The sequence below is a fragment of the Coturnix japonica genome, chromosome 2 (assembly GCF_001577835.2).
Source record: "Coturnix japonica isolate 7356 chromosome 2, Coturnix japonica 2.1, whole genome shotgun sequence".
Taxonomy (NCBI): Eukaryota; Metazoa; Chordata; class Aves; order Galliformes; family Phasianidae; genus Coturnix; species Coturnix japonica.
The window spans coordinates 129,972,227-129,990,807 of NC_029517.1; the positions used below are offsets into that span (position 1 = coordinate 129,972,227).

At 37.0% G+C, this 18,581-nt stretch overlaps 1 protein-coding gene across 3 annotated transcripts in view; it reads right to left on the reverse strand.

Moving 5' to 3' along the window:
• FAM135B (family with sequence similarity 135 member B) overlaps nt 1-18,581 on the reverse strand; it is a 183,473-nt gene that overhangs the window by 88,639 nt on the left and 76,253 nt on the right. For 2 of the 3 annotated variants that reach the window (XR_004306297.1, XM_015856404.2), the window contains exon 3: nt 11,981-12,060. Coding sequence is in view for 2 of the 3 variants with exons in the window: in XM_015856404.2 (XP_015711890.1) it covers nt 11,981-12,060 (80 nt within the window). In the remaining variant the exon portion in view is untranslated. Of the gene's footprint in view, nt 1-11,980; nt 12,061-16,315; nt 17,302-18,581 lie in introns of those variants that run through there. The other variant, XM_015856405.2, reaches the window with a different exon arrangement.

The window sequence follows — 18,581 nt, forward strand, 5'->3', positions numbered from 1 at the left end:
ACAACGCAGACTGTTCCATGTTCATATAAAAGATGTGAGTTTTGCACAAAATTGAAGAGAAAAGGAGAATCACAGAATCACAGAATATCCTGAGTTGGAATAAGGATCAAGTCCAACTCCTCTACACAGGGCCAACCAAATACCAAAATCTACATGTGAGAGCACCGTTCAAATGCTCCTTGAACTCTGTCAAGTTTGGGGTCATGACAACAACTTTTTCTTGATATCCAATCTGAACCTCTCCTGTCATAGTTTCATGCTATCTCCTTGTGTTCTATCACTGCTCACCAAAGAGAGGAAAAGAAGACTACTTGACTACATCTATAAAAATATACATTACATTACTGCTTTGTGCAGAAATCTGAGGAAAGGAAGTGGAGGGTTCCAGCATTACCTAACCGTTGCCATTAAAAAACATAAGTCTAAAGAAGGAAGAAGGTTGGGATTGTTCTTCTACTCTTTAGAATGTCAGACAAAACTCAGGTCATGTAGTTGGCAATTAGAGTAAGGTTCAAGGCTTGATCTTCATGCAAACAGATGCTGAGGAGCAAAGGGTAAATCAAAACCAGGTATTTCCCATGAGGACATGTGGTCCAGTGCCAGGACTGATCAGTGTGCTATTAACACTGTTGTAGGAGGTTGCTAGGCACTGCTGGACAAGCTGCCTACAGAAAGTCTCAAAGGTCCTGCTACAGATGGGAGACTGAGAGAGATGAGAGCACCCACACAGAAAGACCTTTCTCTAAGGGCATTGCATAGATAATCAGTGAGAAAGTGATTTGACTCTAAACAGAGTTTTATACCATTACAAACAGACCTTCTGTGCAATTTAAGAATCAAAATGAAATCTAGGGACTTAAAGGGTAATCCCAGTCCAGGAAAAATGCTTGTTCTTAAATGGATCTATTTATTTACTGACTTATTTCTTCTCACGCACAATGGATAAATAAGGCAACAGTAAAAAGAAAACTGAAATAACGATATGTCATGGTTCAAACACTGGACCTTTGTTTTCGGCATGAAGCACTGGCTGAGGTTCTGGGGCTGAGGTTCAAAGGGCATCAGACCAACTATAAAAGTGATTATTTCTGGAAATAAACAAAGTAATGAATGAACGGGGGCTGTTCAGCTTGGAGAAAAGGCAGTTCTGCTGTAACCTGATAGACACCTTTCTGTATTTAAAGCGGATCTGTAAGAAAGGAGATAGATTCTTTAGTAGAGTCTGCTGTAATGGGACAAAGGGAAATGGTTTCAAAATAAAAGGGGAAAAGTAGAATGGATAGAAGGAAAAAGTGTGTCACAATAAGGGTAGTGAAGCTCTGGGACTGGTTTCCCAGAGATGTGGTGGATGCCCTTGGAGACATCCAAGGTCAGGCTGTTTGGGACCCTGAAAACCTTGATCTAGCTGTAGATATCCCTGTTCATTGCAGGGGTGTTGGACTAGGTGACCTTTAAGAATATGTTCCAGCTCAAATGAGTCTATGATTCTATGGTTCTATAATCTCCCTCTCATCTTGACATCATTACCTTACTTGGAATATAAATTTTCTGCTCATGGAAGATTTTGAATCTCCTGCTAAAGGGAATAACTTTTTAGTTATTTGGATCCTGTTGTTTATCTTGCACATTTGTAAAGTTATTGCCATTCATATAATTGCATCTTTGAAGAAGTACCATCATTTTACAGAGAAGAGAGAGGAAAGGACAAACCATTTGCCCTTCTGTCATTGTCTTCGGTTTCAATCTGTAGGCCACACGATTCTTCTGAGCAGTCCCTGCCAGTGCTATTAACGGGAAATTAAACCTACCAGCAATCTTTGGCTGGAATACTAAATTAAGCAAATATTTCTAAAAAGCCCATGAGTACAATGCACAGAAAATTCTTTCATTTTTCCAACTTATGATCACATCTAATATATAATGTTAATCTTCAGGGCTACTAATCATAGATCAATGTCCTACACAACTATTAAGAGCTCAAAACACTTTGCTTAACCTTGAATTCAATTCCAGATTGATCAAAATTCAATCCTGAGTACAACTTCCCAGTATATTTTCGGTCCATCTACCAAATATATGGTGAAGATATAACTGTAATTTTACAGTTTTTACCATGACATGTGAAATACAAATAAATCACTACTTACACTATGTCTGATATTTTTTAATTAATAAATCATTGTGACATTCCAGAAGGAAAATATGAATTCATTGTTTAGCTCACTGCCCTTGTGCTCCTGTTCTCATAGGGTAGCTGTCTGAGTACTGCCCAACCATAACTTATGTTGAACAAACTGGAAACAGATATAAAGAAAAGTTCAGATTTTCAGATCTTAAGAAAAGGCAATTTGATGTTGACCTCACACTGGAGTCTTCTCCTATTTCTTTTTTTTAGACTGAGAAATTATGCTGAAACATTATGTAAAATCCTGACCTAGCTGTAGATGGCCCTGTTCATTGCAGAGGTTGGAACAGATGATCTTTAATAGTCCCTTTTAATTCAAACAACTCCATGATTCTATGATCATTGCTTATTGTTTGCTTGGGTAGTCATAGGCACCACTTGCTCTCTCTGTTGCCTGATTCAACTTTGCTGCTTTTTATTATTACTTCTTAATTTGCATACAGACATGAAGCACACAGTGCAATCATAGTCTTTTTGAGCAAACCCTTTTAAAAACACAATGGAACTGTCTCCCTCTGGAAAAGTTCCTGCAACTTCTTTTTATAGTAAATGGAAAGACACAGAAATGAATCAACTGAACTCAAAATAGACATGTCAAATTACTCTCTCAAATTACCTATTTCTTTATTCTGACTATAAAGGTAGGCTGGTTGATTAGCTTAGGAGGAGATGCTCACAATCGAAATATCAGCAGTTAGATAAGATGATTTCTACACTTAGTCACAGGTTCCCATGGCTGCTTTCACCTCACAGGCACAGTTTAGGCTGCAGATTATTTATTGCCTTCCTGTAGAAAACATACTAAAACATAAGACAAATATTTTGTTAAAGTATCAAAAACATGTTAGAATAAGGTTTGTTCAGAAGCTTACATGTAAATAATGCAAGATTATCTCACTGTGCAAAACACCCTCACTGAAGAACCACCATTATTATCTGTAACTATTAGGAGTATATACATATGTTTCAGATAATGAATGTAAGGTTCTTGTATAAAACTGTTATCTATTTATCTAAGGATCCTTCATAGAGATCAACACTGCCACCACTGTTCAATTGATGAGGCACAGACATGAGAAAAGGCTTGCCAACAGTAGTGCCGTGAACAGGGGTCAAGTACTCCAGAACCCAAGTCTACTGCTTTATTCCTCAAATCCTAATGTTGACAGTCCTCTCTTGTGCAATCACTAGGACATCCCAATAGTCCCAAGAAGCCATCTCTCCCTACAGCATTCCTATAATGGCTCCCTGTCCAGAACACTGAGATATAATAATAGAATCACAGAGCTTGGAAAAGACCTCTAAACCATCTAGTTCAATTGTCCACTTATCACCAATATTGCCTACTAAACCATGCCCCTCAGTGCTACGCCTACAATTTTCTTAAGCATCTCCAGGGACGATGACTCCACCTCCTACCTGGGCAGTGTGTCCCAGTGCCAAACCACTCTTTCTAAGAATAAACTTTCCCTAATATCCAACATGAACCTCTACTGGTGCCACTTGAGGCCATTACCTCTTGTCCTAAAAATTCACCATCCCTAAATATTTTTAAAGAAAGTCTGAAGAAGTGCTTGTGGTCAAAAATAAAATGGCATCTTCCTGAATTGTCTTCATTTAGTTCTTATTACTTTAGACTCTAAAATCTTTCTGCTCAGATGTTTGATGAAGTCTTCAGATTATCACATAAATCTTCAACCAGAATTATCTGCTAAACCTGAAAATAAAGCACATGAAAAGACTGAGTTGACAGACCATGATCATGATGGTTCAGCTCCTTATTGAGAAGCCTCTCTAACACCTGGCTGCAAACACAGCTCCTCAATATGAGCACCACTCTCTTTAATAGACATGAACAAAGTTATCTATGCACTTTTGTTTATAAGTTGAACCAGTGAAAATCTATAAAAATAATAGCAGGAGGTAATGGCTTTGTGTCAGGGGAAGTTCAGGTTGAATATTAGTAAAAAATTACTTCTCAGAAAGAGTAGTGAAGTACTGGAACAGGCTGCCCAGGGAGGTGTTGGAGTTACTGTACCTGGAGGTGCAGATGTAATACTTAGAAAAAAGGTTTAGCAGACAATATAGTGGATGGTTGGACCAGAATTTCTCACAGATCTTTTCCAACATTAATGATTTTTTTTTACATTAATGATTTTTTTATTTTATTTTTTCCAACATTAATGATTCTATCATGATCCTATGATAATGTTCTGAAGGTTTGAAAACTCTGTTGCTGATGCTTGAGAATACACATTCTTCAGCAGAAGAATGCTCATGCAGATCCCCTATTAAGCCAAAATAAGCTGAACTTGAAAGTGCCAAGACAACATTTTTCAGGCACAGACATTTTCACTACATCATCATTTTTCTATTTAAATATTTGAAGAGACTCTATATAGATTTGAAATATTAGATTTGGCATATTTATATTTAGAATAAATGCAGAAGTTATATTTGGATTAAATAATTTTTGAAGGAGACACTATTATTTTTAAATTGCTTGATCAAAAAGTTCAGAATGTTTTGTCCCTTAGTAAGACTTTTAATTAAAGCTGCATATTTCTAAGATGAATCTATTATCTTAACCTTGCCTTTTGACACTTCCAATTAGCCTCATGGAAAGAATTAAATAAAACGGCCTCTCTACCAATACATAGATTCAGTGAGGATAAAAAGCAAGATATCCTATTCATTTCCTCTTGTGAAAGATCCTAGTATAAATGCACTCTATTATCAATGTACTGTTCCATAACCAAGGTTCATTTTTCAGACATACTGACATGTGGGATGATAGAATAGCTGAGTACTTATCAACAGCATAAATTTTTGTCAGTGCTTTCTTAGCTTGTTTTGTTAAAAAATTGTTAAAATGCTTTATTAAAAAATGGTTCCTTCTTGTTTTCAAACTCTTTGCCAGTTCCCTAAAAGTGCTGTTCAGTTACAAGATTCCCTTAAAAAAAACTTGAGAAACCTAGTTTAGCAAAAATTTGCTTGTATTGTCACCCGTGTAGCAGATACTCCATATATTTATTTGAAATATTAATATTAATTCAGGTGAGAAAATTCCCCAAATAAAGGACATCATAATAGGACACAATAATAATAATAATAATAATAATAATAATAATAATAATAATAATAATAATAATAATAATAATAATAATAATAATAATAATAATAATTATATATATTGTATAATATATATATATAAATATATATAATGATGTATAATATATAATACAATATATATGTAATTATTATTATTAGTAATAATAATAATTATTATTATTATTATTATATTTTGCTTCAGTACAGAGCAGAAAGAAACAATTATCTGGATGCAATTACTGAATTAGTGAAAAGAACTATTCAAAGTTTAAGATGGTGGTGGATATTGAAGGACTTCCACAATCATAATCTACATTATACAGAAAGCATAAGGGATCTCTTTATGGAGAAACTGGAGACATGTAAGTCGACCTGTAATGGAAAATAGTTCACTGAAGGTTCAATTCACACCATAGCAGAAAGTCTGAAAAATCTGTTTGGATCACTTCATGATAGAGCTAAAGGCCACTGTTGGCCTCAAGTATGAGAAATGTTTTGGGGGCCCTCTGCATCTGAAGAACAGATTTCAGCTTCTACCAGACCCTCAAGTGGGTTCTGATGATGTGTTTGTTTTGTTTTGTTTTGTTTTTTCTTCAGATACACTGTCCAGAGAAAAGAATCCTGTGGTATGTATTGGCACTTCCAAACCCTTTCCAGTTATGGTATCCTTTACTGATCATGGTCACTGTGCTCAGATCATCTCAGTTTCAGATGTTGCTTAAGCAGCTCCAACACAGTGGTCTATTTCATTGCTTCTTTGCCCTCCATGTTACATGTCCCAGCTTCTGGCAAGAAGGAAGGGAAGAAATATACCTGCGCATTTCATTCCGCAAGGGAAAATTTCCCAGTCACAAATTTTCCTTTCCAGTTTGTATCCTTTGAGCCATAATGTAAAGCTTTGACTGAAAAAGCAACAGTTCTATGTAAAGACATACACATAGAACTGTCACATAAGTCAAAAATATCTCATTTCCTCCTGTTTTTCTTTTGTACAGATAAACATTCTTCTCATTTACTAAGTATCACTGAACTCTGTTTGGCTCATATATCTCACTATAGAGAAGGACTTAGGGGTCCTGGCAGATGAGAAGCTTGACATAAGGTCAAGGGAAAAAATTGTCCACCTTTACCTTACCCCTGTTAGGCTCCATCAAAAGAAAGAAGTGAAGCTGTTGGAGTGCATCCAGCAGAGGGCCACAAAGATGATTAAAGAGCTGGAGTACCTCTCCCACTAAAAAAGGCTTAGGATTCATTCAGAGGGGAGGTTTAGGTTAGACACCAGGAGGAAATCCTTTACTCAGGTTGCTGAGGTGCAGTAAAGAACTCTCTAGAGAAACTGTGAGTGTGTGAAAGCGCTTAAGGCCAAGTTGAATGAGGCCTTAAGCATCCTGATCTGGTGGGTGGTAACCCTACCTATAGCAGGGGGTGTGGAACTTTAATGACCCTTCCAATCCAATTCTTTCTATAATTCTATGATACCAATTCTTAAAATTTCTTTTAAGGTCTCAAAGGTAATAAGGGTTTCTAAAACAACCAACTCCTCTAACATCAAGACTCTCTTTAGATAAAATCCATATTTGTCAGGTATGATTTATTTTACATATAAAATATGTATTTATTTCAGATTAATTTAACAAGCTTTGAAAATAAAGCATGTATTTGCTAAAATTTGAATAACTAGCCCCCTTTCTCATGCTTCAAAAGTAGTGAACTTCACTTAATGGAGGCAGAAATCACCTAAAGTTACTGAAACTAAATGACTGCAATTTCATACTATTCCATGAGTCACGGTGCTGTTTCTTCTTGCTCTAATGAGCAACTGACTACAAATGCCTGTTTTGACTGTATTAAGAAACACTTTGTAAGAGAAGGGGTTTTTTTCTTTTAAAAGTTAATGCAAAATTCCTTCAGTGGAAATTTATTTGAAATGTCCAAACGTTAACAAAGAAATAAGGATCAGTAATTGTCTATTAGAAAGCACACAAAAAAAATGGTTGGTCAAGGAATATATTCTAAATATAATTGGCCCTTGACATTAAGCCTGAGATAGTTGCAGAATTAACATTTAATTTATAGAAAAAAGCAAAATTGTCCTGCATGCACTCAGTACGGGGGACCAGGAACAGGTCTAGCATAATTCAGGCATAGGTTGCAGAAATGTCCTTCATTTTCTCATATTCTCTTCTAATCTCCTTTCCTCACATCCCATTTATATAATATCATTTTTTCCTTGACACTTAATGTCAGTTATACCATTTTATAAGAAATCATCAAACCAGGTGTGCATGAAACATCTCTATAGCATCAACCAAAAGATCTAATGTGTAACAGCAAATATCACATCTTGTTTCCACCACCTTATTGGAGACAACTGAAAAAGAAATGCACATGCCTTGTCTCTCTTTGGCTTTCTGCACTTAGAAAATAACCCAGTTTAACTGAGTAAAATTAGATGTAATACTGCTACGGTGTATTAAAGATTAGAATGACAACAGGTAACAATTTCTCTTAAGTACTTTGTATTACTTGACTTATTTTCAAAACCAGTTGCCAAAAATACTTGTCTGTTTAGAAAGCCTTTCTGAAAATTGGCCATGTGGTGATTCTGCAGGGGAGAAGCGAAGGAAATCTGGACACAAATCAAAGTCCTAAGTAATTACATTGGATATAAACTATTCTAAGTAATTCTTTCCTAATGTTTACATGATATTTTCCCCTCGTCTGTAACATATAAAGGTAAGCAGCAACTCATTGCTTTGTTTCATGAGAATAAAATACAGGGGATTTAAAAGCAGTTCATATAGTAAAATCTTACTGCAACTTTCACTAATAAAGAATAAATCTCTTTCCAAAAAGTAATGAATTCGGATGATGCGTATACTACTGCAAAACTGCAGAGAAAACTCAAAATTAAACCTTTATTGAGATTTGTCTTCCTGGCTTCTTCAACAATGTAATTCAACTTTGTTTATCCCAACATATCACCTTTTTTAAGAAATCTCCACCTACGTCTGGTTTCCACTGCTCTCCACTCTTTTGTGGTACAGGAAATTAAATAATGCTTAATTTAATTTAATCCCTTAAATGCTTCAGACCATTATTATTACTCCCACTAATTTCACCAATGATCTTGTGTGCTTACAGGAAAATTTTGAAATGAAAATGTTTTTAAAATATGTTAAAGATAAGCTCCTTGTATCTTCTATCTATAGCCTAGAAAACACTTAATGATTGCATGTTCATACTTCTCCAAATTCCTGTGCTAAAATTTATGCAATTGCTCAAGCACTTACGGAAACACTTATGGAAGATATTTAGTCTTTTAGCCTATCATGAAAGAACTCGGCCAATGAGTTAATTATACCAATATGCTGATATGAGATGTAACTTTCACTTTCCCAGCTCCTTTGTCTGCTTTTGTACATTCAGCCTAATGTATGCTGCAGGTGGACATCATCACACCATAGTTTTATTAAGCCATACTTATGAAGAGCACTAGAGAGAAAAAAAATTGCACTCAAAAAGGTGGTTTTGGAGTTTGGCTTTAAGATACGTCTACATCAACTCAGTCCTTCAGAACTGATGTCGAAACTGATAAAGTACACTTAATTGAAAAAAAAAAAAAAAAAAAAAAAAAAGGAGTAAGCATAAGCATAGCTTGTTGTTCATATGCCAAAAGCAGGCTGCATCAGTCATGATGCCTATTCACAGACAGGAAGCTAAATCTCATGGGGTTTCAAACCCAACATGAGAGAAACCAAAGACTGCACTCAGCCAGCCTTGTTCCCTTTCTCCTCTTCAGCTCTGAGGAAGTCATTAGTCACCAGCCTACTTTTGTCTTTAAGGAAATGTACCACTCTCTTTTCTTGGTGGTGCATTACAATAGGACAATAATTAATGGCCTAAAACATGAACAAAGGAAGTACCATGCTAACATGCAGAAGAACTTTTTTACAATAAGGGTGATGGGCACTGGTTGCCCAAGGAGACTGTGGAGTTTCCTCCCATGTAGATATTCAAGACAAGCTTGGATGCCTATCTGTGCAACCTACTGCAGGGTACCTAGTATGGCAGAGGGGTTGAACTCCATGATCTCTTGTGGTCTCTTCCAACCCCTGCAATTCTAGGAAGCAAACTAAACATTGCTAATGCTGTCAGTTCTAACAGTTTTATTGTAAATCCCACAGAAATTAAAAAAGGGAAGAGAAATACTACCACTTATGATTTCTAGGAAGTTTTACTTAGTTTTCACAGATGCTAACAACCTGATAAGGAAAAGATTAAAAAAGATTTAGTTTACACCAAACTCAATGAATCTCAACTACTTTTGCTTTCATTCTATTTGGATGCCCCATCCCTGGACAAGCAGCCAGATCTAATGCCTGATTTTGTGGTTAACAGCCCTGCTCAAGGCAAGGGGTTTGGAACCACGTAATCTTTGAGGTTTCTTCCAACCCAAATCATTCTGTGACTCTTTGATACTATATAATGCCACCCTGCAGTAGCATAGTACTACTTTGATAGGAATGTCTTGTGGAAATGCTTGAAGAAATTTAATTACCTCCTATCCCAGCTGTGCTCAAACTCAGAGAGTGTTCACTGGCATAAGAATGAAAAGAATATTACAGCCTGGATGCCATTAAGTTCAGTCCCATTAAATAATGCTCTCTCCCAGACCTATGAAATCAATTAAGAAATTCTTCCATAGATAGCCAAGAAAAAGCCATTTAAAGCTTTAACCCATTGTCTTAATGTTAGCTCTATAAAGCTATTAAACTCCAGTCTGGATTTCATTAGCACTGTGCAAGTCAGCAGCTAATTCTGTAACCACACTGCCTGCCTTGCCTCTCTCCTATTCATATTAATTGTATTGAGAAGAGGTGAAAGGAAACAGGTTACTGAGGTGTATCAGGCAGAAGAAAATACTGACCTGACTATGTAAGGAGAGGAAACAGTTCAGTTTGTTTTTTAAATAAAAATGCCATCCTTCTTGCAATGCAGAACAGGAGTGGGGTTTTTGTTTGTTTCTTTGTGTTGTTTTTGTTAGTTAGTTAGTTTGTTTGTTTTTTTCATAGAAAAAGAAGTTCTGGCTATATTAATAGATTCATAGAATGGCTTGGGTTGGAAGGGACCCCAAGGATCATCAGGTTCCAACCCCCCTGCTACAGACAGGGCCAACAACCTCCAGGATTTTAGTTCTAGACTGCTTATGCCAGTATCTGCTGAAAATTTAGGACATTTACAGAGAATAAAGGAAATCCATAGAATTCTGCATCTTTCAAGAATGATTTACACTGGAATAAAATGAAAAATCATTTTCTTACTTCCTTAAGAACTTTTCATACAAAAAACAGAATTACATATCAAACTGAATTAGATATTTTTTTTCTCAGAAACAATTTCTTTACTCAAATTTTGAGTTGTTGAACTTTTTTTCAGATATCTTCAGATTTTTTATAATTATTTGCATTTTATTAAAAAAATGAATAATTATTTTATATTTCAATGTATAATTGAATCTTAGTTAATTGAACCAGACTTTCAAATCAATATATATATATATATATATATATATTAAAGTGAACATTTAATCCAGGAAAGAATGTTAAATTGGATCACTTCAAATGTAAAAAGTAAAAATATCTCTTTTATTTTTTTATTACATTTTATGTAATACTCAAACTCAAGAATTCATTAATCTTGCATTCACTGTTTTTCTTCCTCTCTGAGCAATACTGAGTGAAAAGGAGTCTATTGGGTTTTTTGTTTGGTTGGTTGGTTTTTTGTACAGTCTCTCATTAACATTGAAACAATTTTCATCCAGGAATCTCAAAGAATAGTAAAACAACTCCTTCCACTGACAGCAAGGAAAATCACATATAAAAAGAGAGGGTATGAATTTCCACTGCTTTTCTGAGATGGAATCCCAACAGAGAAAATTAAGTTCAAATTCCAGAAGTACTTACAGAATCTGTGTTGGTAAAAACAATGGTACAATAAATTAATGGAGTTGCAATTGGTGTGATCAAAATTATGGATACATATGGAGACCATCTAACAGAAGACTCTGCAATTGACCTACAGTATGACAGAAGACTTTGCAATTGACTTACAGTATGACATCACTTTATCAGTGGATAACTTTATACTAAAGATTATACATCCAAGTTTGCATCAGTTTCCTCCAACCTGAACTTGGCTATGGATTTGGTAAGGTTTCTGTCAGCACTCACTGGTGTTCATCAACTTAGATTTTGCCACTTTTATAGGGCATCAGGGAGACATTACCCAATATTGTATACATTTTTTACAGCAAGAGGCGAAGAACTGTCTTTGTATGAACAGTTTTCCACACAGTACAGTTTTGTTTTGCTCATCTTTCAGTTCCAACCCAATTCATAAGGCTCCCCAGGTTATGCATTTCCAGGAAAGAAAAAAATATATACATTTAAGTAATACCTGGATTGCAGAATGCTCTCCTGGACCACTGCTGTACACCTCAAATCTAACTCACTAACATCCCACACCAGAATCAAGTCATGAGCAGCCAAAGATCATTAAGAAAATCCAGGTCAGACTCTGAAATTCACATCATCCATCCTTCACCCATTCCCCACACATATCCTCTCCTTCTCCATGCCACACCATCTCCAGTCACGTCCCAGTCCTCAGGGACCAGTTTACCTGTCTGTCCCACAATTGTAGCAAACAGCCTGTGGGGAATCCTGGATGGAATCTTCAGTCCAGCTCTTATCTGGTAATACCTGGGAAGAAAAGATTAGAAATGGCATGCTGTTACACAGTTGGCTTGATCTGACTTAAAAATCTTTGAGAAAACATCATAAGTATCCATAGACAAACAGAAGTCCCTACAAGAACTGAAATGCTCAGAAATACTGAGCCTTTTCTTCTGCTGTGTAATTTTAACTACAGTTATAATTTATATAGCTGTTGATCAGGATCATCCTATTTTACAGCAGTCTGAGTGGACATGGGGACCAAATGTGTGACTGAAAAGGAAAGGCTGTAAAAAGATCTCGGCTTTCTGTACAGAAAAGAAGAGTCGCAAAAGATCTGTGGTAAAATGCAGTGAGATCAGGCGAAGACAAATATGTAATAGAAAAAAAGGGAAGAGGAAACTTCTGCAGAAAGAAAACAAATCTCAAACCTAGAAAAACTCATTTTATACGTAGGGATTATCATGTTTCATACAGTAGATATTGTATCTTGGAAACACTGTCATTAGCTCTAATCATGTCTAAAGAAGTTCTGTTCTAGTTATTTGCCATTCTGTAGGTGTTTCCTACTTTAAGTGAAAGATGACAAAAGAGAAACATCAGCAGTTTCACCAGCTCATTACAGAAGGTGCAGGACACTTTAGAAAGTTTGAAAACATGAGCTCAGTCCAAACAGATAAACTTCTAGCAATTTCCCCTTGTCAGCACTTTCATAAGCAAGGAATAGCATATAAACTCCTGCGTAGCACATGACACCACAGTTTATTTGCAGCTCTCCCACTGAGCTGCTGAAAAACCATGCCAGCGTCAATTCCTCTTTCTTTGCATTTTCCTTCCTACAGTGTGTTTGGTTTGTTCATTTATAAATTCCTCACAACAGGGTTATCTCGCAAGTGCTTGGAGATATTTTCATCCTGATTTCTGTTCAGCCTCTAAATACAAAAAATAGAATTGTGAAGGTCTATCCTATAGACTTTGAGGCAGATGAGTTACTTCTTCAGGAAAGTTCATACAACAGTGCATGGAAATGAACTACCATTCTTTGAATTGCTGAATAAGCAGCTCATAGAGGTTACACTTACCAGCAAAATCTTTACTTGGCATGTAATAGTGAACAACCCAGATCTCTCTCTGTCAGGTTAAAAGATGAAGGAAGGGGTTTGATGAGAAGGGAAAAAAAATCTGTAGTGGAAACTCACTCGTGGTCCCCCACAGCAGAAAGCTTACATTACCCTACATAATCCAACTTGTGGTCTGTTGTCCACCTGGAAATAGTCCCAGCATGAACTCTGGCAATTTTTGGTATCCATTTTAAGCAACAACTTGGAAATGGAAACTCTGCATTTATTCTTCAGTTTTCAGAATTCTAAGCACACAATAGCAGAGGAACAGAATTGTAGAACATTCCAAGTTGGAAAGGATTGATGAGGATCACAGAATCATTGAGTCCAATCCCCAGTTCCATACAGGACCTTTTCCTAGTATCCAATCTAACCCAATATCCAGTCTATAGGTTATGCCTGGCACATGAGAATTAGGCTTGGTGGTACCCCTCTTTAAGTAAACAGATGATAGCACTGGGGGTTTTTTCGTGCATTTTCTGTTGCTGTTGCTGTTATTATTGGATGTTATTTTTAAACAAGAACAGTGCAGACTTTAGTAAAGAAGGAATGCCATGGAAAATTGCCGGATAATGAGGAACAGGTGCTGTGAAGGAAAGATGAGGAAACAGCAAGCTGATTTCAAGAAAAGATCTACAGGAATTTGGCACATAACTCAGCAAAGCACAGCAATCAGATCCCCTCTCTATAAATACACTGAAAGGAAAAACATCAGGAAGGAAGAAGGAGAGTAAGGTACAAGAAAGTACAACATTGGCACAAGAAAAACTACATATAACTGTCCATGAATAAATGCAATTTAGGAACAAGAAGTTGTATCTGGCAAAGGAGCAAGGCTATAAAACTTTCCCCTCATAGAAGCAGGGATGAAAAAGCCAATTTGTTCTTAGGGGAAATTTGGTAAATTTCTGAATGATTTATAGGACTTGGATCCTTCCCATCTGCAGGACCAGCATTATTTACGTAGGCTGTCTGTAACAGTCCAAATCTCATCTCTCCTGTGAGACGGTCTGCATAGGTCACCCCAGTAGCGATGAATTTGCCATCATCACTTTCACTGGTCATTTGTGAATTGCTCATCTTTAAGATCACCGATAATTTGAATGTTAAGTTTGTTTTTCCATGCCAGGAAACTCATTAATCCCTGATGACCTATACTGACTCACCTGGGGCACTGACGTTAGAACCTCCCCTGGGAGCCTGGCTCCACTAATGGATGTGCTAGGTTAAACAGCCACTCCCTGTTTCTCCCTTTCAGAAGTCAGAGCTACTGCCACCTTTCAGCTTCTCAGCACAGTGGTGGTCAGACTTCCTCTCAGGAGAGCCATTGTCACTCTCAGATGTTAACTGCTCACTTAATGCTCAGACAAGGTGCAGAGGTTTGTTTCACTGTCTGTTAATTGTTACTGTTGTATTGAAATGCACAGAGGAAGTATTCAGTTTTAAGTGAATCAAATGTTTTTGCTTCAGAGAGCTCATCATGTCAACTCAAGTGATTTACAAAAGGCAGTGCCTAATCCCAAAGGACTCACAACAAAAACAGCATTAAAACACTACGAGGGAGAAGGCTGGTTGCAGCCTTATTTCTGACACTTGAACTCCGTTGCTTACTCCTCTCTGATTAACACCAGATCATCTCATCACCCAAGGTGCTGTGCACTTGACTTCCACTGCCACTGACATCAGTGGTGGTACTATAGAGATTAGGCTAAGAAGGGTTGGTGAATCTGAGAGAATAAGTTTGGTGGATAATATTGATGTATCTTTCTATGAAACTGATGGATCACTCCCATCAGAAGTCCTGAGAAAATACACTTCTCTAGTCATTCCTTCAACATGGAAAAAAAGTTGCTCAGTATCAATGCCACAGGCACCAGATAAACTTCATAGTTTCTGCCTAATTTGAATTATGCCTGACTTTATAGTTTAAAATTTCACCCTGACATAGGCTGCATTTTAATAAATAAACCTTAAGCTAGCAAATACTGCAAACAAACCAACTACATGCTGAGTCCTGTCATTCAGCCTGGAGTTCCTGTTGCTTCTCAGACCAGCTGCCCTCCAGCAGTCCCTGTCAGCAAAACTTCTCCATTGAATTACTACTTCTAGGGAGCTGCGGCAGCATACTGTTTTGGAAAACAATGAGGAAGAGAGACTTCTTCACCAAAATAGCATGAGATCTCAAATCTCTATCCAAGAAGTAACAACACTAGCTATAAGGGGAGTTTAAACTTGTTATTTTTCTGCAGGAAAGAACATATATTCCACCTCTGGTAATGTTAGTAAGTCTTTTTGTCTTGAAATGATTATTCCCATAGGAGGACTCCTAAATGTGTAGCAGTTAGCTGCTATATATTCCAGAAGATTTTCAGGGTCAGATGAAACAACTGTAATTATCTAGGCTGATTCCTAGAAAAATACAGCACCTAGGATTTTACTAAATAATCAGACAGAAAATAAAACTACAAGCTATTATCTCCTATACAGACACAAACAAAAAGGGATATTCCTTGCTCATGGGAAAAAAAAAAAATAAAAAAATAAAAAGAGAGTTACATATCTGACAAGTCAATGGTATTTCACAGGTCTATAAGGTGCACGAGTCAAATAGCAGTGCATTGTCCATCCCCTGTCCTTTATGATGTATTTTGCATAGGATCTGGATAGCATACTCATCTTGGTGGGTTCTGTATGCTATTCAAATAAGAGACGGTAATAATAATTTTCCACCTAGAATAGAGGAAAGAGATACAGAATCATTAAGGTTGGAAAAGACCATTAATATCATCTAGTCCAGCTATCAACTCATCCCCAGCATGCCCAATAAACCGTGTCCCTATGTGCTACATCTACCCTTTTCTTGAAAACCTCCAGGGACAGAAATTTCACTACCTCACCCACTCCAAAATCTCAACCACTCTTTCTGAGAAGAATTTTTTCCTCATATCCAACCTGAACATCCCTTGGAGCAGCTTGAAGCCATTACCTTTCAACATAAAACTAGTTACCTGGGAGAAGAGGCCAACCTTGACCTTACTGCAGCCTCCTTTCAGGAGGTTTTAGAGAGTGATAAGGTCTCCCCTGAGCCTTCTCTTCTTCAGACTAAAAAGTCCCAGTTCCCTCAGCCACTCCTCATAAGACTTGTGCTCCAGATCCCTTACCAGCTTTGCTGTCCTTCTCTGGACATGCTCCAGTGTCTCAATGTCTTTGTTGTTATGAGGGGCCCAAAGTTTAATGCAGAATTCAAGGTGTGGCTTCACAAAGTACAGGCGACTGTCAGTCACCTCCCTGCCCCTCCTGACTTCACTATTTGTGATACAATCAAGGATGACATTGGCCTTATTGACTTCCATGGGAAGCCCTGTAGGAGCATCCCGTTCTGTTGAATTTTGAAGCAATTAAAAACACAGCTTATTTCAGAACATCTCATTTGTTGGATTTTTCTTTAGAATCCACATACATCTACAAACAACAATCACAATATTTTTTCAACCTAATGATATCTAAAAAAACCCTTTGTGATCAGTTATTCCACTGGATTCCAGAAGGGTGTTAAAGATTCCCAGTAAACAAGAGTGAGGACATGTCACACAGGAACTATCTGTAGGCTGTAGGTGCTTCTTCCCAACCTTCATCACCATTTCCACTAGCAGCGTTTCCTTCCCACTCTTTTGGCAGCAGAAGGAACAACTTGGGCAGCTCACAAGTGGAGGTGGCAAGACAGAAACTTTCCTCTGCTCTCTGTGCTTTATCTTACACAAACACTGAGTGAGGTGACAGGTCTAGGGGGGAGCCACTGCCATAATGTCCACAGCTGTTGTGCCAGGGCACGACAGCAGGTTAGTCAGACACAACTATCACATTTCTATCCAGACTTCCTTTATCACATTAAGTTTCCACAATTAGCACAGAATTATCCTCAGGCTCTTTAACTTTTGATGAAGGTAGATTTAAAATTGATAGAAAATGAGAAGAACAATCCATACCCTCCTTTCAGTATACTAATGTAGCCCTCATCTCTTGCTTGAGGGCATAGGTGGCATACTGCAAACTGCCCACCTACAATGAGGTTGTAGATGCAGGCACAAGTAGGAAAGTGAAAAAGGAAATTTTCCAGTTATAAATGTTTAGTAGCTGTTTTCTTTTTCTTTTTCTTTTTCTTTTTCTTTTTCTTTTTCTTTTTCTTTTTCTTTTTCTTTTTCTTTTTCTTTTTCTTTTTCTTTTACTTTTNTCTTTCTTTTTCTTTTTCTTTTTCTTTTTCTTTTTCTTTTTCTTTTTCTTTTTCTTTTTCTTTTTCTTTTTCTTTTTCTTTTTCTTTTTCTTTTTCCCCAGGAAATCCTGTTCTAGCAATAAATTGTATTAAGCTTTACAAACCTACAGAGTGTTGTGTGATTCATTATCATCCAAGCAAACAGTATGCAACGGATCCTCCCAGGATCTTGTTGAAGATGCTTAGAATGTCCCCAGATCAAACAGAAATAGACATGTTGAGCCCAAATAGAAATCTTGAGACCAAGATTTAGGGCTAGAAACTCTTGAGCTAAGTGAGCCTGAATAAAATGTGGAAAAGATAGAACACCCTTTGGCGTTCAAGCACTAAGTTTAAGAGAAGAGCTTAATACTTCCATGTGTTACTGAATCAAAGCATATACATGGCACTTGATACCTTTGGTGCAAAGCTTTCATTTGGATCCAGGTAAGTCACAACCTTGATCATTTTATACTTCCAGCTACTTGTACCTTTTCATCTGATCATCTTTTCTCTGCAGAACCTAGTCACTCTATAGGCCATAAAAGCTCCAGACCTTGCATCCCTGCAGCTCTCTGACAATTACATCAACCAGCACTCTTTACATCTCCTTTTATACTCACTTCAGGGGTTCTTGCCCTTTCACGCTCACCAAGGTAGCAATGCTGTCTTTAATTTGGTCCCATATCCATACTCTTAAAGCAGTCAGCCATTTTCTTCCATTTCAGACAAATTAGAGGTGAAGAAGAGCAGGTAGTGGAATGATGAACAGCAGAGTAAAATGAAAGCAGCCATGCTCTATTGTTGTCGAAGAGAGGTAGGCAAAGGAAAGGGCAGAAAAATTAGGACCCTAATAAGGATATGAGCACTTATATTCTTTTCTCAAAGGCAATGAGAAACCCTGGCAACACGGTTTAATTTAGTCTCAGTGTCAAGAAGTAACATTTTTCAATCTGTTTTTAAATTATATGAGCAGCTAGAGATGGAAAGATTTTCTGCTCTTCTAACTGAAGCATCTGAAATATCTTATACTGAAATAATCTCAGAGAGATACATAACCCTTAGCTGTTCTGGGTGTCAAGAGGAGACACTCTATGGAAATTGTTTAATAGATATAAAAGGAGATGAATGTTCATGAAGGTCATTCTTGTCATTCTTAATTCAAATGGTTACATTAC